The sequence below is a fragment of the Lobosporangium transversale genome (assembly GCF_002105155.1).
Source record: "Lobosporangium transversale strain NRRL 3116 chromosome Unknown BCR41scaffold_16, whole genome shotgun sequence".
Taxonomy (NCBI): domain Eukaryota; kingdom Fungi; phylum Mortierellomycota; class Mortierellomycetes; order Mortierellales; family Mortierellaceae; genus Lobosporangium; species Lobosporangium transversale.
The window spans coordinates 51,105-67,807 of record NW_019028994.1 but is presented as its reverse complement, the minus strand read 5'-3'; the positions used below and the strand labels follow the sequence as shown (position 1 = coordinate 67,807).

The 16,703-nt window shown below is 40.5% G+C and overlaps 5 protein-coding genes across 5 annotated transcripts; 1 reads left to right on the top strand and 4 right to left on the bottom strand.

The window, feature by feature from the left end:
- Positions 1-132: 132 nt before the first annotated feature.
- BCR41DRAFT_395697 (hypothetical protein) lies at positions 133-1,992 on the bottom strand (the record flags this gene model as incomplete). Its single annotated transcript, XM_022028747.1, has 1 exon — positions 133-1,992. One exon carries the CDS (start codon positions 1,990-1,992, stop codon positions 133-135), a length of 1,860 nt encoding a protein of 619 aa, XP_021881803.1.
- A 238-nt stretch (positions 1,993-2,230) lies between these two features.
- On the bottom strand, positions 2,231-3,311 carry BCR41DRAFT_352462 (hypothetical protein). Its single transcript, XM_022023956.1, has 5 exons — positions 3,288-3,311; positions 3,002-3,145; positions 2,800-2,881; positions 2,476-2,672; positions 2,231-2,388 (listed from the first exon to the last, which is right to left on the bottom strand). Exons 1-5 carry the CDS (start codon positions 3,288-3,290, stop codon positions 2,332-2,334), a joined length of 483 nt encoding a protein of 160 aa, XP_021881802.1. The 5' UTR covers positions 3,291-3,311; the 3' UTR covers positions 2,231-2,331.
- Positions 3,312-3,393: 82 nt separating this feature from the next.
- Positions 3,394-5,056, bottom strand: BCR41DRAFT_352460 (UbiA prenyltransferase family-domain-containing protein). The gene has a single exon (XM_022023955.1). The coding sequence runs from the start codon at positions 4,927-4,929 to the stop codon at positions 3,427-3,429; it is 1,503 nt and encodes a 500-aa protein (XP_021881801.1). The 5' UTR covers positions 4,930-5,056; the 3' UTR covers positions 3,394-3,426.
- A 144-nt stretch (positions 5,057-5,200) lies between these two features.
- Positions 5,201-6,971, top strand: BCR41DRAFT_321843 (TAP42-like protein). The gene is made up of 5 exons (XM_022021451.1): positions 5,201-5,372; positions 5,582-5,694; positions 5,782-5,866; positions 6,029-6,199; positions 6,362-6,971. Exons 1-5 carry the CDS (start codon positions 5,268-5,270, stop codon positions 6,953-6,955), a joined length of 1,068 nt encoding a protein of 355 aa, XP_021881800.1. The 5' UTR covers positions 5,201-5,267; the 3' UTR covers positions 6,956-6,971.
- A 1,869-nt stretch (positions 6,972-8,840) lies between these two features.
- On the bottom strand, positions 8,841-14,845 carry BCR41DRAFT_352456 (hypothetical protein). Its single transcript, XM_022023954.1, has 11 exons — positions 14,312-14,845; positions 13,385-13,505; positions 13,078-13,285; positions 12,427-12,981; positions 12,170-12,311; positions 11,513-12,036; positions 11,204-11,398; positions 10,773-11,095; positions 10,437-10,627; positions 9,116-10,319; positions 8,841-8,995 (listed from the first exon to the last, which is right to left on the bottom strand). The coding sequence occupies exons 1-11, from the start codon at positions 14,400-14,402 to the stop codon at positions 8,983-8,985; spliced, it is 3,567 nt and encodes a 1,188-aa protein (XP_021881799.1). The 5' UTR covers positions 14,403-14,845; the 3' UTR covers positions 8,841-8,982.
- Between the last annotated feature and the right edge of the window lie 1,858 nt (positions 14,846-16,703).

Here is a 16,703-nt window from a genome sequence, read left to right as displayed (position 1 = left end):
AACATTTTAATGAAACTGTCTGGAGTTGGAAAAAAAGAGCGACTAAAATGGATCTGTGAAATGGGATACTGAAGAAAGAAAGATGACGCACAAGGAATGCTCTAATAGATAGTGAATTTAATACACAAGATTCTAACTTTGTGAAGTGGTCAGCATCACGGCTAATAGACCCATCAACACTATAGCACACCAAACGCTCATCAAAGCATAATAGATAGGCAGGTCTTGGTGCAACTTGCGTTCATACTCTAAAAGCACTTTCTCAATCACAATCTGAGCTAGCTTAATCGCCCCTTTGTCCTCTTTGTTAGTATTGATAGCGTTGGCAAGGCGATCAAAAAGAGCTGCGCCATGAAGGGTTTCCGCCACAAATCTGTTGATCTCTGTCGAGTTCACCATCAAAATGTTCTCGGAGACCCTTGGAAGCTCAAGCCTTGCATTATGTTGTACCCATGATAACCCAGACTCAATCATCATCATTCTGTTGAACAATAGACATTGTAAAACTGTCAGAGTCACTTTCTCAAATACATTGTCCTCTCCAAAGACTGAACGGACTCCGTCTACAATGACTCTTTCCACATCTATCAAAGCTGCACTTATCCTTCTTGCAGCCACAGCGATCAAATCAAATACATGTGTATTTAGCTCTGTCTCAATATTCAGGAGCCCGTCATTGACTCCCGTTGCAAACAAGGTAGAATGGCTGGATATGGCATCGTTGACTTGCCTTGAGACGGTAATTGAGAGTTCTGTCAATGAAGTGGCTGCCCTGTTCATCATAGGGCCATAATAGTAATGGTGAGTCGCCGTCCGCATATAGTTGATAAAGATAACTTGACTGTAAATCATTATCAAGCCCATGAGCCCTAAAACTAGACAGACGACCGCTTGAGGCTGCGTGATATAGGAGATAAACCAGTTGTACAGGTGTTGGTGGTCTTTGTTTCTGGGAAAGATACGCTTGGCAGACCAGTGGGTGAACCGATACATGAGTGGATTGCGGACCATTTGACTTATTTGTATTGCACAGGGCTTTGAATCGACAGAAATACCAGACGTAGCAATTTGTTGTTGCGAAAGCGAGTAGGCAGTGAGTCGATCTTGGATGCGTTCAACATGCATTTTCCATCTTCTATGGGAATATATTGTCCATACCATATTACCTATGATCACTATCAATGCAGCAGCCACCATTAAATAAGTCCCAATACGGATCCAATACTGAAGCTCCTGTGTGAACGTGTCCACAGCAACCAAATCTTGTAAAGCTTTATCACAAAAGATAATTTTTTTCTGGGAGGTTGAAATAATTGCTCTTGTTTTTGCTTTTGACATTTGTAAAACTAAATCAACTTGCGGATCTGCCATTTTTCCTTGTATCACGATTTGGAGCTCGTTCAGTGGTAGAACTAGGAGACCGATCAATACTTTGTTCACTTGATCTATGGCCTCAATGCCTCCCAGTCCTACCTCGGTCAGCAATGGTATCTCTATCTTTGCTATATTGTCCAAGAAACAACGCCAGGTACCTGTTAAGAGCCCGACAGCAAACTCGAGTGTTGCTATAATACCATTGATAACCATGACAAGTCCATATCCTATCTGACTTATCATAGCATCAAGGCTTGTCACAAGACCCCGATGAGCAGCCTGGGAGGCGAACTGAGGCATAGATATAAATGTAGTAATGGTATCTTCCAGTGCATAGCAATCCTTTGCAAACGTCTGCTTGGCTTGTAAGGCAAAAGTTTCAACAGCGCTACGAGTTTGATAGAGACGATAAGCGGATATGAGCAGGAAAATGACGGTATAAGACGCAATTGTATGCGAAAGCTTTGCGCAGAGACCTAGAGAAGGTGCTATAGCAAGTTTGGTTCGTTCTTCTCCTTTTGGAACTGTGGATGCCATAGGTACCGGCTCTGTATCTGTTTTATGAGTCGAAGGATTGTCAAGGATACTCGTTGGCCGAAACTGATGAATATCATGCATTGTAAGTGGGTAGAAAGTTAACTAGTGGCGGTAGGTGACTATCAGTCATAAGAGCAATGGAAAAGTATGCTTCAAGTATTATCAGCAGTAATGGCCATGACGCTGACCAGGATTTAATGTGGCGAAATGTGGTTAAACATTTTTACCACAATGAACCAAACCTGGATAAGTAAATTGATAGGGACTAAGTAGATCATGGCGAGTAATCGAAGTTTATGGTCATTCTTATTGCAATAGCCTTTGAAAGAGATGGGAGATTTCTTTTATTATTAATGAACAACAGATTCTGTTGTCTGTTATCGACCCTAGTTTTGCTTCCCTCACTTGTAGTCTTCTCTTTTACTTGGTCTTGATAAACTTGGATTCGATATTGGAGATTCCAACAGGCATTTGACTCTGAATAGCAATAATAATAATAAAAAAAAAGAATTAGATCATTTAAAGAAGGTGGAGGTAAGAAAATAAAAAAACGTATTTGCTTACCTTTTCATCATAATCAGCCCAGTCGCCATCTGTAAGATCAATGTCCTCAAAGACAGTGCCAGACTCTGCACCCTTGGCTGTCCATCCTGATCTAGGTTCAAATCCAACAAGTTCCAATCCTCGGCATTCAATCGTAGCAATTGTCGCAAATTTGTCGTTGTTCTCAATCAAATAAGGAACAGGCTTGGATACAAAGTCTATCGTTATCGTACACATCCATTAATGTAAAAAGATATTATTAGTCAAAAAAAAAAAAAAAAGACATCAATGGCTTCAATGCTGTTGCAAAGACCTTTTCCTCTCACAGATTTATAAGATCCTTACCAGCTGAAATTTCACATTTGCAGAACTTGCACTTCATTACCAAGTTGGCTTCACCGCGTCCAGATCCCATTTCGGCTCTCTCCTATTATTTGAAGTTAAAAAAAAAAAAAAAAAAAATGCCGCGAAACAAAAGTATCAGGCTGTATCCTCTCTTTGTATTAATTAATGTTTAATATATAGCACATGAATGTGTTTTTCTTACAATGGCGTTCATGGTAATGACGTTAGGGTCAATCTCGCGACACTTGGTACATTGCACCTTGAAGTGCCAGGTGTGATCTGCATCAGCAGGAATCAGCTCGGTGATGTTCTCGAGCTCGGCTTTGATCTGAAGAGCAAGAATAGGCTTGTAGGCAGAAAGGATTCAAAAAAAAAAAAAAAAAAAAAAAAAAAAAGGATGTTGTAGCATGTTAGCAACATTAAAATGAATGCCATTTCTGATTCTGTCTCAGGTACGATGCTGTTCTTTGTTGCAGTTGATGCTCTACCATGGTATGTATGGACAACTGAAGGATAAAAGAAAAAAAAAAAAAAAAAAAAAAAAAAAGCTTGTCCAACGTTAATTTCAAAAAAGAAACAAGGATAACCAAGGTGTCAATGCAAAAAAGTTCATTACTTTGATGAGGACTATGTTCTATTGGCTGTGTTGACTTTTGAACTACTAAGCTGTGCTTCTTCTTCTTCCTCCCCATCATCCTCATCCTCATCCACATATTCATACTCATCATCATCGTCCTCTAAAGCGTGCTGTGAGGGTAACACAGGTTCAGCCTCAATACTCTGGTGCCCCTTCTTATGAATCATCATCAATGCTAAAATTATTGGTAGATAAATCAAACTTCCAAAGAACAACTGCCGAGCACTTTTGTCATCTCTCTTGCGCCAAAAGTTGGTTGCACCTGCCAATATGACCGCATTCACAATGTTACCATCAATCGCAAACCACCAAGTCGTCATATCTAGATAGGGTGCCAAGGTCACCAAAGGAACCAACGCTAATGTATACCGAAGACTAACACGAGCATTCAGTTTTGGATCCGTCACTGCCATCATACGATATCCCGCCTTGGAGTAATCTGCCCTCAAATTCCAGGCCAACGAATTAAAGTGTGGGAATTGCCATGCATAGAGTAATCCTCCTAAAAGCCAAGCCTCTGGGTCTAGTGAATTCGTACACGCAGCCCAACCCATCATTGGAGGGATAGCCCCTACAATGGCTCCCACCCACGTATTAGCAATGGACATGCGCTTCATAGGCGTATAAACAGATGCATAAAGAAATAAGTTGGCAGCTCCCAAAGCAGCCGTCAATGGGTTAACAGCCGTAGCCAATAGACTGACACCTCCAATTCCCGTAACCGTGGCAAAAGACCATGCATGTAAAGGTGAGACTGCCTTGCGGACCAAAATCCTGTTCCTTGTCCTGGACATTTGAGCATCATAGGGTGGTTCCACAAATTGATTATAGGCGTTAGCGGAGGTAATACAGAGTGCTGTTCCGACTGTCAAGGAGAACAGGGTGGGTAAGCTAGCAGCAGTTGGTGTCATGGCATATCCTGCCATCGTCGTCAGTGTTACCAAGGCTCCGAGACGTGCCTTGGCCAGATCCATGTATATAGGAACTAATCCTGTCAAAGTTGGTTTTTTGATCTCCTTCCATCGAATATCATAATCTTGGAACCCCTCGGGAGCAAGATTCGTGGAAGCGCTTGTAGATGTAGATGAGGGTATTGATGCTGCTACTATTGCTGTTGATGTTGATGGTGACAATGGAATTGATGATAATGAAGCTATGGATTGGCTTGTAAAGAAGCCTTCTTTAAAATCCTGGTCCTGATCATGTTTTGTGAAAATATTTTGAGCCCCTGTTGGAAGAGCAGCTGCAGAGCGTACGGGTGCCGAGGATGATGTGCGAGTAATGATAATGCGGGATCTCTTAAGAGATATTTGATGATTAGAAGTAGTTGAAGGGATAGAGTGGAAAATGGCAATAGGGTGCCTATTTTGCAGCCGGCTGCCAGTTGTATGGATATAGGTTCGTGTGAAATAATGCGTGTGGACTCTGCCTCGACTACACTCGGATCTGATCAGTCCACGTCCAGAGATCACTCGATGAGCTTGAAATGCCATTGCTTTGTAAATTATGCAATGGGGGAGGACGTGTGATATTTATGTCCTTGCCCGGAAGCCGAAAGCCTAGACGAATGCGTGTTGAAGAGTGAAGAAGAAAAAAAAAGTTCGACTAGACTATGCTTTTTCTAAAGAGTACCTAAAGTCTCTCCGAGAAAAAAAAATAATTCCTTGTATGACACGATTTACACGTGTAAGCCACAGTGTGAATGGCAATTCTCACTTGCATTAAATGAGAGGCAATTGAGCATGTGTAATTGGCATTCGTAGAAAACCTTTTCTTTATTTACCATTCAACATTTAATTCTTCCGCTTTTCCTCAGTCAACTGCCCTTTCCATGGCTGAAAATGACGCATCTCTTGCCCAGGTCTTCCAAAAAGCAGAGACCCTCTATCTAGACCTGCAGAAAACTACTCTCTCTTCAACTTCGGAGGAATATCAGGTAAAACAGCTAAAACCTTTGTTTTTAGACAACCTTGGAAGAAGGAGAAACAATGCAATTGTATATATTGTATATGTATTAATAACACACGGATACTCCACTTTTGGGAGCCCAAGGTTGACTTTTGAAACAAACAAAAGGACTTTATCTCTTTATGCATACATACATTTACAAACTCTTTCTTTTGTATTTTTTTTCTTCTAAATTAGTCAAAAGTCAATGAGTCTATCAAAGGTTTCGAAAGGGCTGAGGCGATGGTGCAGCAATTGAGCCTGTTTAGCGAGAACGAGTTTATGGAGGATATCAGCACTAAGGATCTTAGGTAACACACAGTTGTGGGGTGGATAGTTAAGAATGAAAACCTTTTGCTTGAGATCTGACTTTTTTTTTCTTTTTTTCTTTGGTTTAGATTCCTTTTGACTAAATATTATCTTGGCGAATTGTTTCTCAAGCGCGTTAGTCAGGATCGCCTTTCTGCTCTGAACACCTCTAAGGTAGAATAAAAAAAAAATTGATTCCGCATTTATTTATTTATTTTTTTTGCACGAAAAAGCGCGTCAACAGGCGCCTATAGCGATCTCATTTATTGCTGTAGCATTGATAGAGAGGAAACGACCTTGATTTTCCTTTACTGAGCTTCCTTTTTCATTTTATAGGACCATTTTGATCATTTTCTTCTTCAATGCGAGACACACGAGATTCTGACTGCTCAGGATAAGAAATACCTGGAACAACTCACAGCAAATACCCCTCGGGATGCAGCTACCCGACGAGGCGAAAAGATTGCACGATTCAAACGTGAAAAGGAAATGAGGAATCGGATCGAAGTAACGCTTTTTTTTTTTTTTTTATTTTTTTTTTTTTAAAAAAAAAAAAAAAAAACACCAATCTCAGACAATGATAACTCAGCCTTACTAGACAAAGTTCTGACACTCTGATTTTATTCAATTTTATATATTATATTTATATATTGTTTGGTATATCATAAGGAATTCCACAAGGCGTTAGGGACTACCAGCAGTGGATATGAGGGCGAATTAAGCCCAGAGTTGGAAGATCAATACCGTGATTTTGTTTTGTTGCATTTACAATACTCAATCTTCCAAAGTATGGAGCAATTAGTAGGGATTCAAGAAGAGTTACCAATGCTTAAAGAAATGCAAGCACGGAAAGCAGCGCAAGGATCCAATGATCATAGAGCGGCACAGGGTAGTAGTAATGAAAATGGGGGCGAAGATGGTACACGAGTGGACAGTCGAATTAGGAATGCTACAGGACCATTAATGGACCCTCAAGGGCGACCCTTGAGACCATTTGTGATTACCAGCAAGAAAACTGAAATGATGAGAGGTGTCTTCCGGCCAGGCCATAGTTTGCCGACTATGACCATTGAGCAATATCTGGATCAAGAGATGGAGCGTGGTAACATTTTGTCTGGAGGAACTGAAGAGCCAACGAAGAAGGAAGTTGATGATAATGACGAAGCAGGTCTAGAAGCAGAGACGTTAAAGGCTAGAGCCTGGGACGATTTTAAAGACGATAATCCTAAAGGGTGGGGTAACCGAGGTGGTCGTACTGGCTAAACAAAATACTATTAGCATTTTTTCCAAAAAAAAAAAAAAAAAAAAAAAAAAAAAAACACCCCAATAGCCCCATGGGGCATGATGCATATACAAATGATATGATGATGAATAATTTTTCCACGATATGGCTATCAAAAGGATGAGTAGTAGGAGGATTGCCTAGATGTATCAGGCAGGCTATTGAATGAAAAAAGCATGTCTGTAATAAAATTCTACACATAACACTCAAATGGCAACAGGAGTACAAAAGAGTAGCAAACCAACAATCGGGAGCATGTCGTCAGAAATGAGATTCAAAAAGATCAACAAGTCTACACGACGATTGTGTGGTCATAACAGGTGCGGTAGGAAGAACAGGTTTGGGATAGGCGCTCTATTGAAGGAGAGAATATGGATAACAGTTTCCGCGGATGTATTTAAAAATTATTTCGAACGAAGTGACCAGACTAGGTACTCCGACAAAAATAACGGGTTCTGAGCCCATCTCTCCCAAAGATTTATGAGTGGATCTGTGATTCAGACTGAAAGAATCCATGGAATATCCTCCGTCCAAAGAGATATCTCGCCTCCTGATGTTTAGAAAAGATTGGAGCAGGTGGGTACAGGGATAGAGGGAGAAAGCATGTGGTTATTAATCAAGATCGTCCCAGAACAATTGGAACAATAGTTGGAGCTGCATGAACACTGCAGTTTGAACACAAAGATCAGATCCTTAGCAATTATTTCACACATCCAATCAGAGCTGTTGAACGGACAGGGGGAATCAGGGGGGAATTCATTCTTCTCTTGTAGTCCTCTTTCTTTTATCCAACTACTCGCTCTGTATTCTGTAATGTTTTTTACTAAACAGTTCCTTTGAATATTAGTGAATGAGTTATTCCATTTTTCTTTCTCGACATCATACGCGATACTCTTTTTTTTTTTTTTTTTTTTTTTTTTTTAAAAAAAATCTATTTTATTAATGTACATGGAGTTCACTCCGAATGAGGCAGGTATGTTGATTAAAATTAAGCCATCATCCGGCGCTCCAGCGCAATAAAAGAAAAAAAAAAAAAAACTGATTACAAGACACAGCAGGGTATAATAAGGGGGAGGGGGGGCGCCGCCCGATTAACCAACCCCTATGCGGGGACTGGCTGATTTCTTGGATTTTGGATGAAATTGGTTTCCATCCAACAATCTCCGATTCACTTCCCTCTCCCCGCCCGCCGCCGGCTAAGAAACGGATCGAAAGACCGTTTCTGTAGCTGTTGGAAGAAAAAAGAAAAAAGAAAAGTTAATAGGACGAGTCAATTATGCAAAATTGATGAATCAAGGATAACAGATCCATACCCGTGTCTCTTTTGAATCTCGTTTTTTATTCTAATTGATGTTATTAAAACAAAGACAGCATCCGGGTAGTAAGTATCATTATAAAAGGAAAAAAGGAAAAAGGAAAAAAAAACGGCAGAACCATCCAGTATCATCAATTGTTCTTACTTTGTAGGTGGAGCACATAGTGGTAATACCAGCTGTGCTCCCTGAAGACACTCCCACCAACTTCATGTTAACGCTCAAGAAAACTCGAGCGGAGCATCTAACTGCATCAAAGATATTGTCGAGTCAGCATTCATTCCAAGTTTTTTTCTGTACATGTTCATAATTGAATTCAATGTTCTTACTTTTTTTTTTTTTTTTTTTTTTTTATCCTGGAAAAGTAAATGTATAAACCCGACGCATCAGAAGGTCGACATTACAAAAACCAGTGCCTTGGCCAATGAAGGCCAAGGTCAAATGGCAATGGGAGCAAAAAAAAAAAAAAGAAAACAAAAAAGGGAAGGAAAGAGATGCAAAAAAAAAAAAAAAAATTCGTCTCCTGTGACGTGTCAAAGATTTGGACGCGTGTGGTGAATAGATAAAAAAAATTTATTTGGTCACAATGATTATTAACATTAGGGGTGAGGCGAGGAAAGGGGAGAAATGCAGCGGCACGTCTATTACACCTGTCATCTTCCTGCTGTGTGTGAATATGGACCGCGTGTGTATGTCTAGATGTAGAACCTGTAACAATAACAATTGTCCAATCATACGTTAGTAAAGTTGCATAAACTGATGGGCTTGATGGCCACATACACACACAAGCACACAGAGAGAAAGAGAAAAAGAGCACCAAAAACTTACTTTTTGTTAACCAAGAAAAGCAAAAGATTCACATTGACCTTTGCCATATCATCAAACAGACTCATGATCTGGATGTTGTTGAACTGGCATTGCAATAGATCTTCTAACCTCAACTCCATACTCGTCACTGGCATCTTCATCATCAGAATCGAGGTCTCGGCCTCAATCTGGAACAATCCTGGTTCGTCACATGAAATTGTCAACGAAATCTGTGAGTACTGCTTAGGAGACACTCCTTCAAGCTTAATTAACACTCCCTTCTCAAACAACTTTTGAGCCGTGTACTTGAACGATCCAAACTGAGGCACCTTGCCATGTCGCTGCAAGTTGCGGATATGGAAATATTGCTTCGTGAAGGGCATCACATAGCGTTGCTTCTTGCCCTTCTTGGTCGTAATATTGTTCATACATGACTCGACATAATCATGGTACGACTTAATCTGACTCTCCAAGTATTGTCTCTTCTCATTCAAGTTGCTCAACGTCTGCTTCACCTGGTTCAATTCTGCTGCACGCTGGAGACGACGACGGTGCTTAGTTCGGATATCAAGTGCAATTGCATTGATCATATCCTGGTACCCATTCTTTCGTGTCACCTTGCCCGTTGACTCGAGCTGCAAGATACCGTCAATTGCATGCTGCTTCAACTCAATGAATCTCATCGCATTCATGTCCGCCATCATATTATTCGCTGCAGCACGGAAATGGTCATTTAACGAAGACTCCGACACGTTTTCTATTCTCCGTTGATGATGTTGTTGACGGTTCAGTTCTGTGGCTTTCAGTTCCTCCCAAGCTTGCTCCTCATGAATTGTCACACGACGCTCTAAAATTTCCATCAAGTTCTGACCAGACTGAATGCGAATGATGGCCAGGATATAACGCTTGGTCTCCACAAACAAATGTTTCAGATCCATATCAGGGTCATCCAAATTGGCTGTAAACCGATTCTGCAACGTTAAACAGACTTCACCATGACCCTGAGAATGTTCCTCATAACCAGCTGGAGGATTACCAAGCTCTGAAAGAATGACACGAAGAGGGTCCTCCATCTCTGGTGCAAGGAAATCAATCTTATCGATAAGCATAGCATGCATGTTGAAGATTTCATAGGGCGAGATATAGACAGTGGGACGGATTGTGTTCACCTGATCAACATACTCGTTAATCTGGAATTGCATCTCAGGCTCCTCGACTTCCACAACTATTGGGAGAAGCATAAAAACAAAATAAAATAATTGAAAGGGTCAGTAAGAAAGCAAGGAGCATTCGGGTTTTCTAATCCTCCGTTAGGTGATTCTTTCCTGCTTGTAAGCCTTACCATTCTTAAAGTATGTGGCGAAACGTGCTCCTGCATAGCCTACATACTCGTTTAGAGGCTTGAGGTACACATTGTCGTCCGAGAATAACTTTCCGACTGAAATCTGGTTGAGCATCTTGGAGATTTCGGCCAAATTCTTACGTTGCATAGGATTGACAACTCCCTCAATGACATCAAAACCTTCTGGCGCACTATAACATGGCGAGAGAGAAAAAAAAAAAAAAAAAAAAAAAAAAAAAAGTGCAAATGAGAAATTAAGAAAGCGAGATACGCTTAGAATGTCTTTTCATTCATGGCATACGTTTTTCCTCTTTTTCAAAAAGTAGTCAAACGTACACAATCGCAGGGTTGAGGTATCGGTAGTAGATCAAATTGCCGACAGCCTTCATGATGTTTTCCTCAGGTTCCTCAGGGAATTTTAAGCGAAGAGCGTTTCCAACCTCCTTGGCAATGTAACGGATACCATAAGGCATCCTTGGTAAGCTTTCCAGAATTGCATTCAAAAACATCTCAGTGCGCAGGCGTAATTCTTGCAAATGATGAATGAATGTTGTGCGGGTCTCTGGGTCAGCCAATGCCTCGGTGTGATCAATATGGAGTGGACGCTCTGAAGGTCGACCCGTGCGCAATTCTTCATTGTTGATACTGGCTTTGTAGATCTACGTTTTTATTCGGGAAGCAGAGGTTGACGTATTAATGGGCAAGGAAGCGTTAAGAGCATCAACACATTAGCTTTTTTTTTTTTTTTTTTTTTTTTTTTTTTTTACCATGAGTGGATCACTTTCGAGGTCCAAAAAGTCATCTTCAAGGACTTGGCGAACCAGGGGGCCAAGAAGATCACGCAAGTAACGACGTTCTTTGGCTCCGCGGACGTAGACCATGACCATTTTCACGAACATAAAGTTGCCACGCATGAAGTCATTGACATTCAGAATTTCTCCTACTTCCTCAAAGATAGATTGCTACAAAAAAAAAAAAAAAAAAAAAAAAGTTCAATTAGGATTCATCATTCGCTTCACGGATGTGCTTGGCATTGTTAAGCCAAAGCGTGTGTAATGTGCTTTTTTTTTTTTTACCTTGAACAACTTGAGCAACAAGTACTCCTCTCGTGAGTTTTGTGCATATCCGAAAAGCGTGAGGACAATGCTCTCAATCTGCTTCTTGATTCTGTCTGTGAACAATCCAGTCTTAGACATCATAAAGAACAGCCTGCTAAAGTACGTGGGCTGAGTCTGTAGTAAATAGAAGAGCTGCTGATACAACACTAATCGGTCACGACTCTCACGGTCCAACGACTTTAGCGTATAAGGGTTGCTGGTAGCGGAGACTGGCATTGACATGCGACGCTGTTGTTTCTTTTTCGTCAACGAAGTTGTGGTCTTGATCACTTCATCCAGTGTAATGTGGTTCTGAACCAGCAATGCAATCTTAATATCCAACTCGTTTAATTGAGCATCTGACTGAGTGTTCTCGCGAATACGGCGAACCACCAGCTGACGTAAGTTTTCAAGTTCTAGTTCTTCTTCGAAATCAAAATCGCTGTCATTCAAGAGATGCAAGAAAGACTTGAGCGTCGAGATAGGGGGGTTGATGCCCGAAGCTTAAAAAAAAAAAAAAAAAAAAAAAAAAAGATTGAAATCAGCATCCGTAAGGTAGCTACAAAAGGAAAAGCACTTTCAGATGAGACCTCAACGCTTCTCAATAATCTCAATTAAAGAGAAAAAAAAACCTACTCAAACTGCGATAGGCGTCTTTGGCAGCTTTGGCACGGAAAAGACTTTGCATCTTAATAACGCTGTCAACATGGTTCTTAAAATGTTGTTGACGGCCCTGGTATTTTTTGCGTTGTAGATAGCCACGAACATGTTTTTGGATCTACAGTTTGTTATGATAAAGGAATGTTAGATCACATTTCCTCTTTATATATCCCCAATTTTAAGCCCAAGGGCCTAGAGCTGGAAAAGGAGTGAAAAAAAGAAGCAAGACTTACTGTTATCGCTTGCGGCTCAAACGTATGTAGCTCTTGTAGTCGGTTATGGAATTTCCGCCTCACAAGCAAACCACGTGTCTGGGCCTGAAGCTTAATAAAGAACTCTTCGGCCTCCATAAGCATATTTCTCCGTGCCAAGAATCGTTTCCTCTCTAAAGCACCCCTCCATATGGCTTGACACCTTACAATTGAATCTGTATTGTTGGCCCAGAAAAGATCCCGTAGTTCCTGATTTGATAGTAAAGTCTCCGGTTCTGGTTCTTCTTCTTCTATTTCTTCAGGGATTGCTTCTGCAATTGCAAACTCGGGTCCTTTTAATTCCCTCGCTAGTGCTGATCCAACATTACCGAAACTAGGAAGAGATACGCCTGCTGCATCTAAACCCTGACGGGTTGCATGAATTTCTGCGTCTGTGAATTGAAGTTCTCCTACAAGATTCTTAATGTTGGGAGCCATTCCCTTTTGAGCAAGCATGTGTGAGAGTGCATGGATGCAGTAGATGACCTTGGGGATGTTTTTCTTGTCGTATAGATCTGTCAACTCAAAAATAAAAATCTGAAAAAAAAAAAAAAAATGATGTCAGAGGGAAAAATTTTGAGAGCACAGATGTCATAAAATGCAGAAATCATAATTTGCTGTTGTTGTGGTTACCTCTGGTAGTTTGATGTTGCGCATAGCCTTAAAGAGACAGTTGATATTATCGGAATGCTTATACTGAAGAACTGGATGCTCAAAGATTTTTTTTACTGAAGATGGATCAAAGAACCGTGCCAGCTTTGCTAATGCAACGCCATTCCGAAGACCCTCTTCCAATGTGATAATTGGGTCGATCTCTTCATTAATACAGGCCTCAATCCACCTTTAATTTACAATAAGGATGTATCGATAAATAATTAGGGTCCATTAGATGGCATTTCTTGTTATATATATAAAAGTATAATGGATGAAATGTGCTTACTCTTTGGCTTCTCCAATATGGCACAGGTAGTCGTATGCTTGCACTTGCTTGCGAGACTGATCCATCCAGCGGCCTCCTCTTGCCCCGTCTTCGCGTGTCAGTCGAATACGACCTCTCATGCCTAAGTAAAAGTATTTTACAAGGGCAAAGATAGTGTTAGTAATGAATTGTATATACCGAATGAATGAGTAATGTCATCATCTGAATGAGCCATGTTCAGCAATGTATCCCAGCATCGTATAGTTGCTCTTTCCATCCCTTCTTTTGAATCCACTTTGGGTTTCTTGAATTGTGAAAGCATCACCTACACAGGTTTGGAATAGTAATAAAATCATGTGTTCATCCGATCCATCCACTTTCACACACCCCACATTGGAGGAGCCCCTTTGTAAGCAAAAAAACTTTCCTATCTTTTGCTGTTGTTGTCTCTGTTGTCGTGGTGAATTCCCTTAGGCACAACCGCTGTTACTGAAGCCATATGCCGGGAAATTTCAGGAGGAAAAGTGTCGTTTTGGGCCATCTGTTCATAAATTGTATGGACCTGACCACTAGTCTTCTTTCGCCCGTTTAATCATTTACCAAAATAAGGGTGTAATGGCATCACACATCGATCATCGGTCGGGACATTTCCAACTGCAATGATTATTTTCAATAAAGTTCACAATACACAGAAAAGGCACTAAACCAAACCTGTCCAGCACCATCAACAACAAAGACATGGTTTGTGCGTATAGTGCGTTGGTTATGATGAAAAAATAAAAAATAACTGCACTTCATCTCTCTCATTTCTGTGTCCTTGGTGGTTAGACTAGCTTTTCCTTGTGTACTGTCAAGGTCTTCCCTATTTTTCCTTTCCTGACAGAACGAATGGTGATGCAGACACATGTATATTGTCATCTTGTTATCTGTTCACTTTTTTTTTCTTACCTGTGACATCTTCGGTATCTCCATTCATGGTCAGGTCGCCTAATGACGAGACTGAGATCAGTGCCGACATGGGTCTTGCATTGGACAACATGGTTTAATATCTTGATGCTTTTGTAACAGCTTTTGAGAGAGGAAGGAATAGGAGTGAAGGAAGGGGGAGTGGGTTGTACAAATGAAAGCGGGGACTCCTGCTATCCTCTTTTGTGGTATATTGTAAAGTGTGGTGCTTTTGCTTTGCTTTTCTTTTTTCCTTATTGTTGTTGTTTTTGTTTTTGTCCTCAATTGGCCTGCGCTGAAGACATCAATAAGGAAGAGAATGAATTAAACAAAGGTCAGTGATGATGATTAACAACAACAAGAAAAAATAAAAGAGGTATATCTGTCTTGATAAATAGGTGTAATCAACGGATAAAAAAAAAAGGCGTTTTCTTAAGATGGATTCTAAAAAGGTTGATTAGAGGGTAATCGAATAAAGACTATGTACAAATAGATGAGAACGCGTTGAAACGAAGAGTGGAATGAGAAAAGAAAAAGAAAAGGGAAAGGAAGAAGAAGGAAAAAGAGATGCTTCTTGATGTTAATGGCTATATTATAATCATTGTTTTCTCTTCTTTTCCCAAAAATGCGCCCACGCGTGCGCGTGCCCTGTCTGTGTCCCTGAGCGGAGTAGTGTACATAAACAAACAAACAAGCTTCAACAGCGACATCATGACATATGTAATACAACATACGCTGGAATAAAGGGGTGAATAAGGATGTCATCCGTTTCTCAGCCTTTTTTGTATTTGGCAGACATTCAAACATTCAACAACATTTTCGTAGAACATTTCTTTTTTATTCTTCACCGCCGGGGGTCCCGTGAATGACACAGGGGGAACACAGGGGGAAGTTTTCCTTTGTTTACTATTCATAAGGGGTTAGGCATGTCAAGTATTGTTAAAAATTCTGATTAAACACTTACAATTAATGAAAACAAACTGACTGAACAACAGAAAGCAAACGGTAATGGCAGTTCTAGCCGTTGAAGCAGCGAAAAGTGGGGATCGATAGTGATGGTATACGGGTCGCTTGACAGATAATGTGTAGGGTACCAACAACAAGAGAACCCTCCAAAAGGGGGTGAACGAACGAAAAAGAAAAGGATGAATGAGAGAGACGTTGAAAAGAGATGGTCAGACAACACAACTATCCATGTTTAATGCACAATTTCTGTCGTTGCGTCTGTGTTTGCATATCCTTTTGTCTATAGTTCATGAAACAGCCGGTGCAGTCTGTCATCTGCTTATCATAGAATAGTGCTGTTATATCCAAGCAACCGATGCACCAGTGCACTTTGGCACCAGAGCACGTGAGCTTTGTTGAGAGAAAACAGAAGTCTTTCCAGGGCAAATGGCGACAAACTTTTGTATACCACCTTTTCTGTTTCAGGCAGGCACAGACACAGTGGCCTGGGTTTCTTTCCCCTTTCCTAGCAGCATGCATGGACATTCCCGTTTACATTTAAAATGATGTGTATTGGTGGCAAATATTAGATTTGGATGGGAAAGACCATGCTTAAGAAGCAAAAGTCATACTCATCCTTTCACTTTCTTCAATTCTTGATCCTACTTGCTTTCACCAAGAATGTCTCAACAGAACTAATGATATGAATCGCCCACGGTGTGTCCTCTGTATCAATCCATACAAACGTACTAGAGTGCTGGAAACATTACTTCCTCTGAAGTGAAATCGATGTTGCTTGTTTGCCAGAGAAGAGGAGCTGTCATACCTTTTATCCATATCGTTTTTTTATTGTTTTCAACAGTAAAGTGATCCTACCTCCAGGTCGCTCCAATGTTACTTCTACAAGGGAGCCGAGAAACAGTGCGTGACAGAGTGCAAATCTAAGAGATAACCAGTCAAATCCACTAACTATGACATAATGAAGTATGACCAAAATATCCCGACTGTTACTGCTGGAGGGTGAGGAAGAACTTTTCTGGTAGAAGAAGTGGTTCATTTCTTTGTGGTATTTTCTGGTATTTTCTTTCAAAAAGTGAAGTAGCTTTTGTTACTACTAAAAAATACCCGAGTTGAAATGACCGGATGAACGCGTTCAATTTGATGGGCATTAATTTTATTCTGCCAATCTACCCATTTGTTTTGATTATCCTCTTGTCCACATTCAGAACTTTTTCTAAGAATGACCGACCTTTCATAAGAACGTGGATCAAGGGACACTGAGCAAAATCAAATGAGTGAACAGTTAAGCTTTCCTATTGTAGAAGTCTTGATATAGCAGGTAGCCTCTGACATCTGGGTTTGGTCTTGATGAATCAGTTTAATCTTGCCAAGCATGGCTCTCTATCTTTTTTTTTTTTTTTTTTTTTTTTTCGGACTATCTTTGTTGTCT

Excerpts from the sequence above, each read along its gene's own strand:
- BCR41DRAFT_321843 (XM_022021451.1), top strand. The coding sequence starts at position 5,268 with ATGGCTGAAAATGACGCATCTCTTGCCCAGGTCTTCCAAAAAGCAGAG. Across the intron at positions 5,373-5,581 it reads CAACTTCGGAGGAATATCAG|TCAAAAGTCAATGAGTCTAT; the intron begins GTAAAACAGCTA and ends CTTCTAAATTAG. Across the intron at positions 5,867-6,028 it reads CTGCTCTGAACACCTCTAAG|GACCATTTTGATCATTTTCT; the intron begins GTAGAATAAAAA and ends TTCATTTTATAG.
- BCR41DRAFT_352462 (XM_022023956.1), bottom strand. Across the intron at positions 2,882-3,001 it reads TCATTACCATGAACGCCATT|GAGAGAGCCGAAATGGGATC; the intron begins GTAAGAAAAACA and ends TTCAAATAATAG. Across the intron at positions 2,673-2,799 it reads CAAATGTGAAATTTCAGCTG|ACTTTGTATCCAAGCCTGTT; the intron begins GTAAGGATCTTA and ends CGATAACGATAG.
- BCR41DRAFT_352460 (XM_022023955.1), bottom strand. The coding sequence starts at position 4,929 with ATGGCATTTCAAGCTCATCGAGTGATCTCTGGACGTGGACTGATCAGA.
- BCR41DRAFT_352456 (XM_022023954.1), bottom strand. The coding sequence starts at position 14,402 with ATGTTGTCCAATGCAAGACCCATGTCGGCACTGATCTCAGTCTCGTCA. Across the intron at positions 12,037-12,169 it reads AGACGCCTATCGCAGTTTGA|CTTCGGGCATCAACCCCCCT; the intron begins GTAGGTTTTTTT and ends TTTTTTTTTAAG. Across the intron at positions 11,399-11,512 it reads TGTTGCTCAAGTTGTTCAAG|CAATCTATCTTTGAGGAAGT; the intron begins GTAAAAAAAAAA and ends TTTTTTTTGTAG.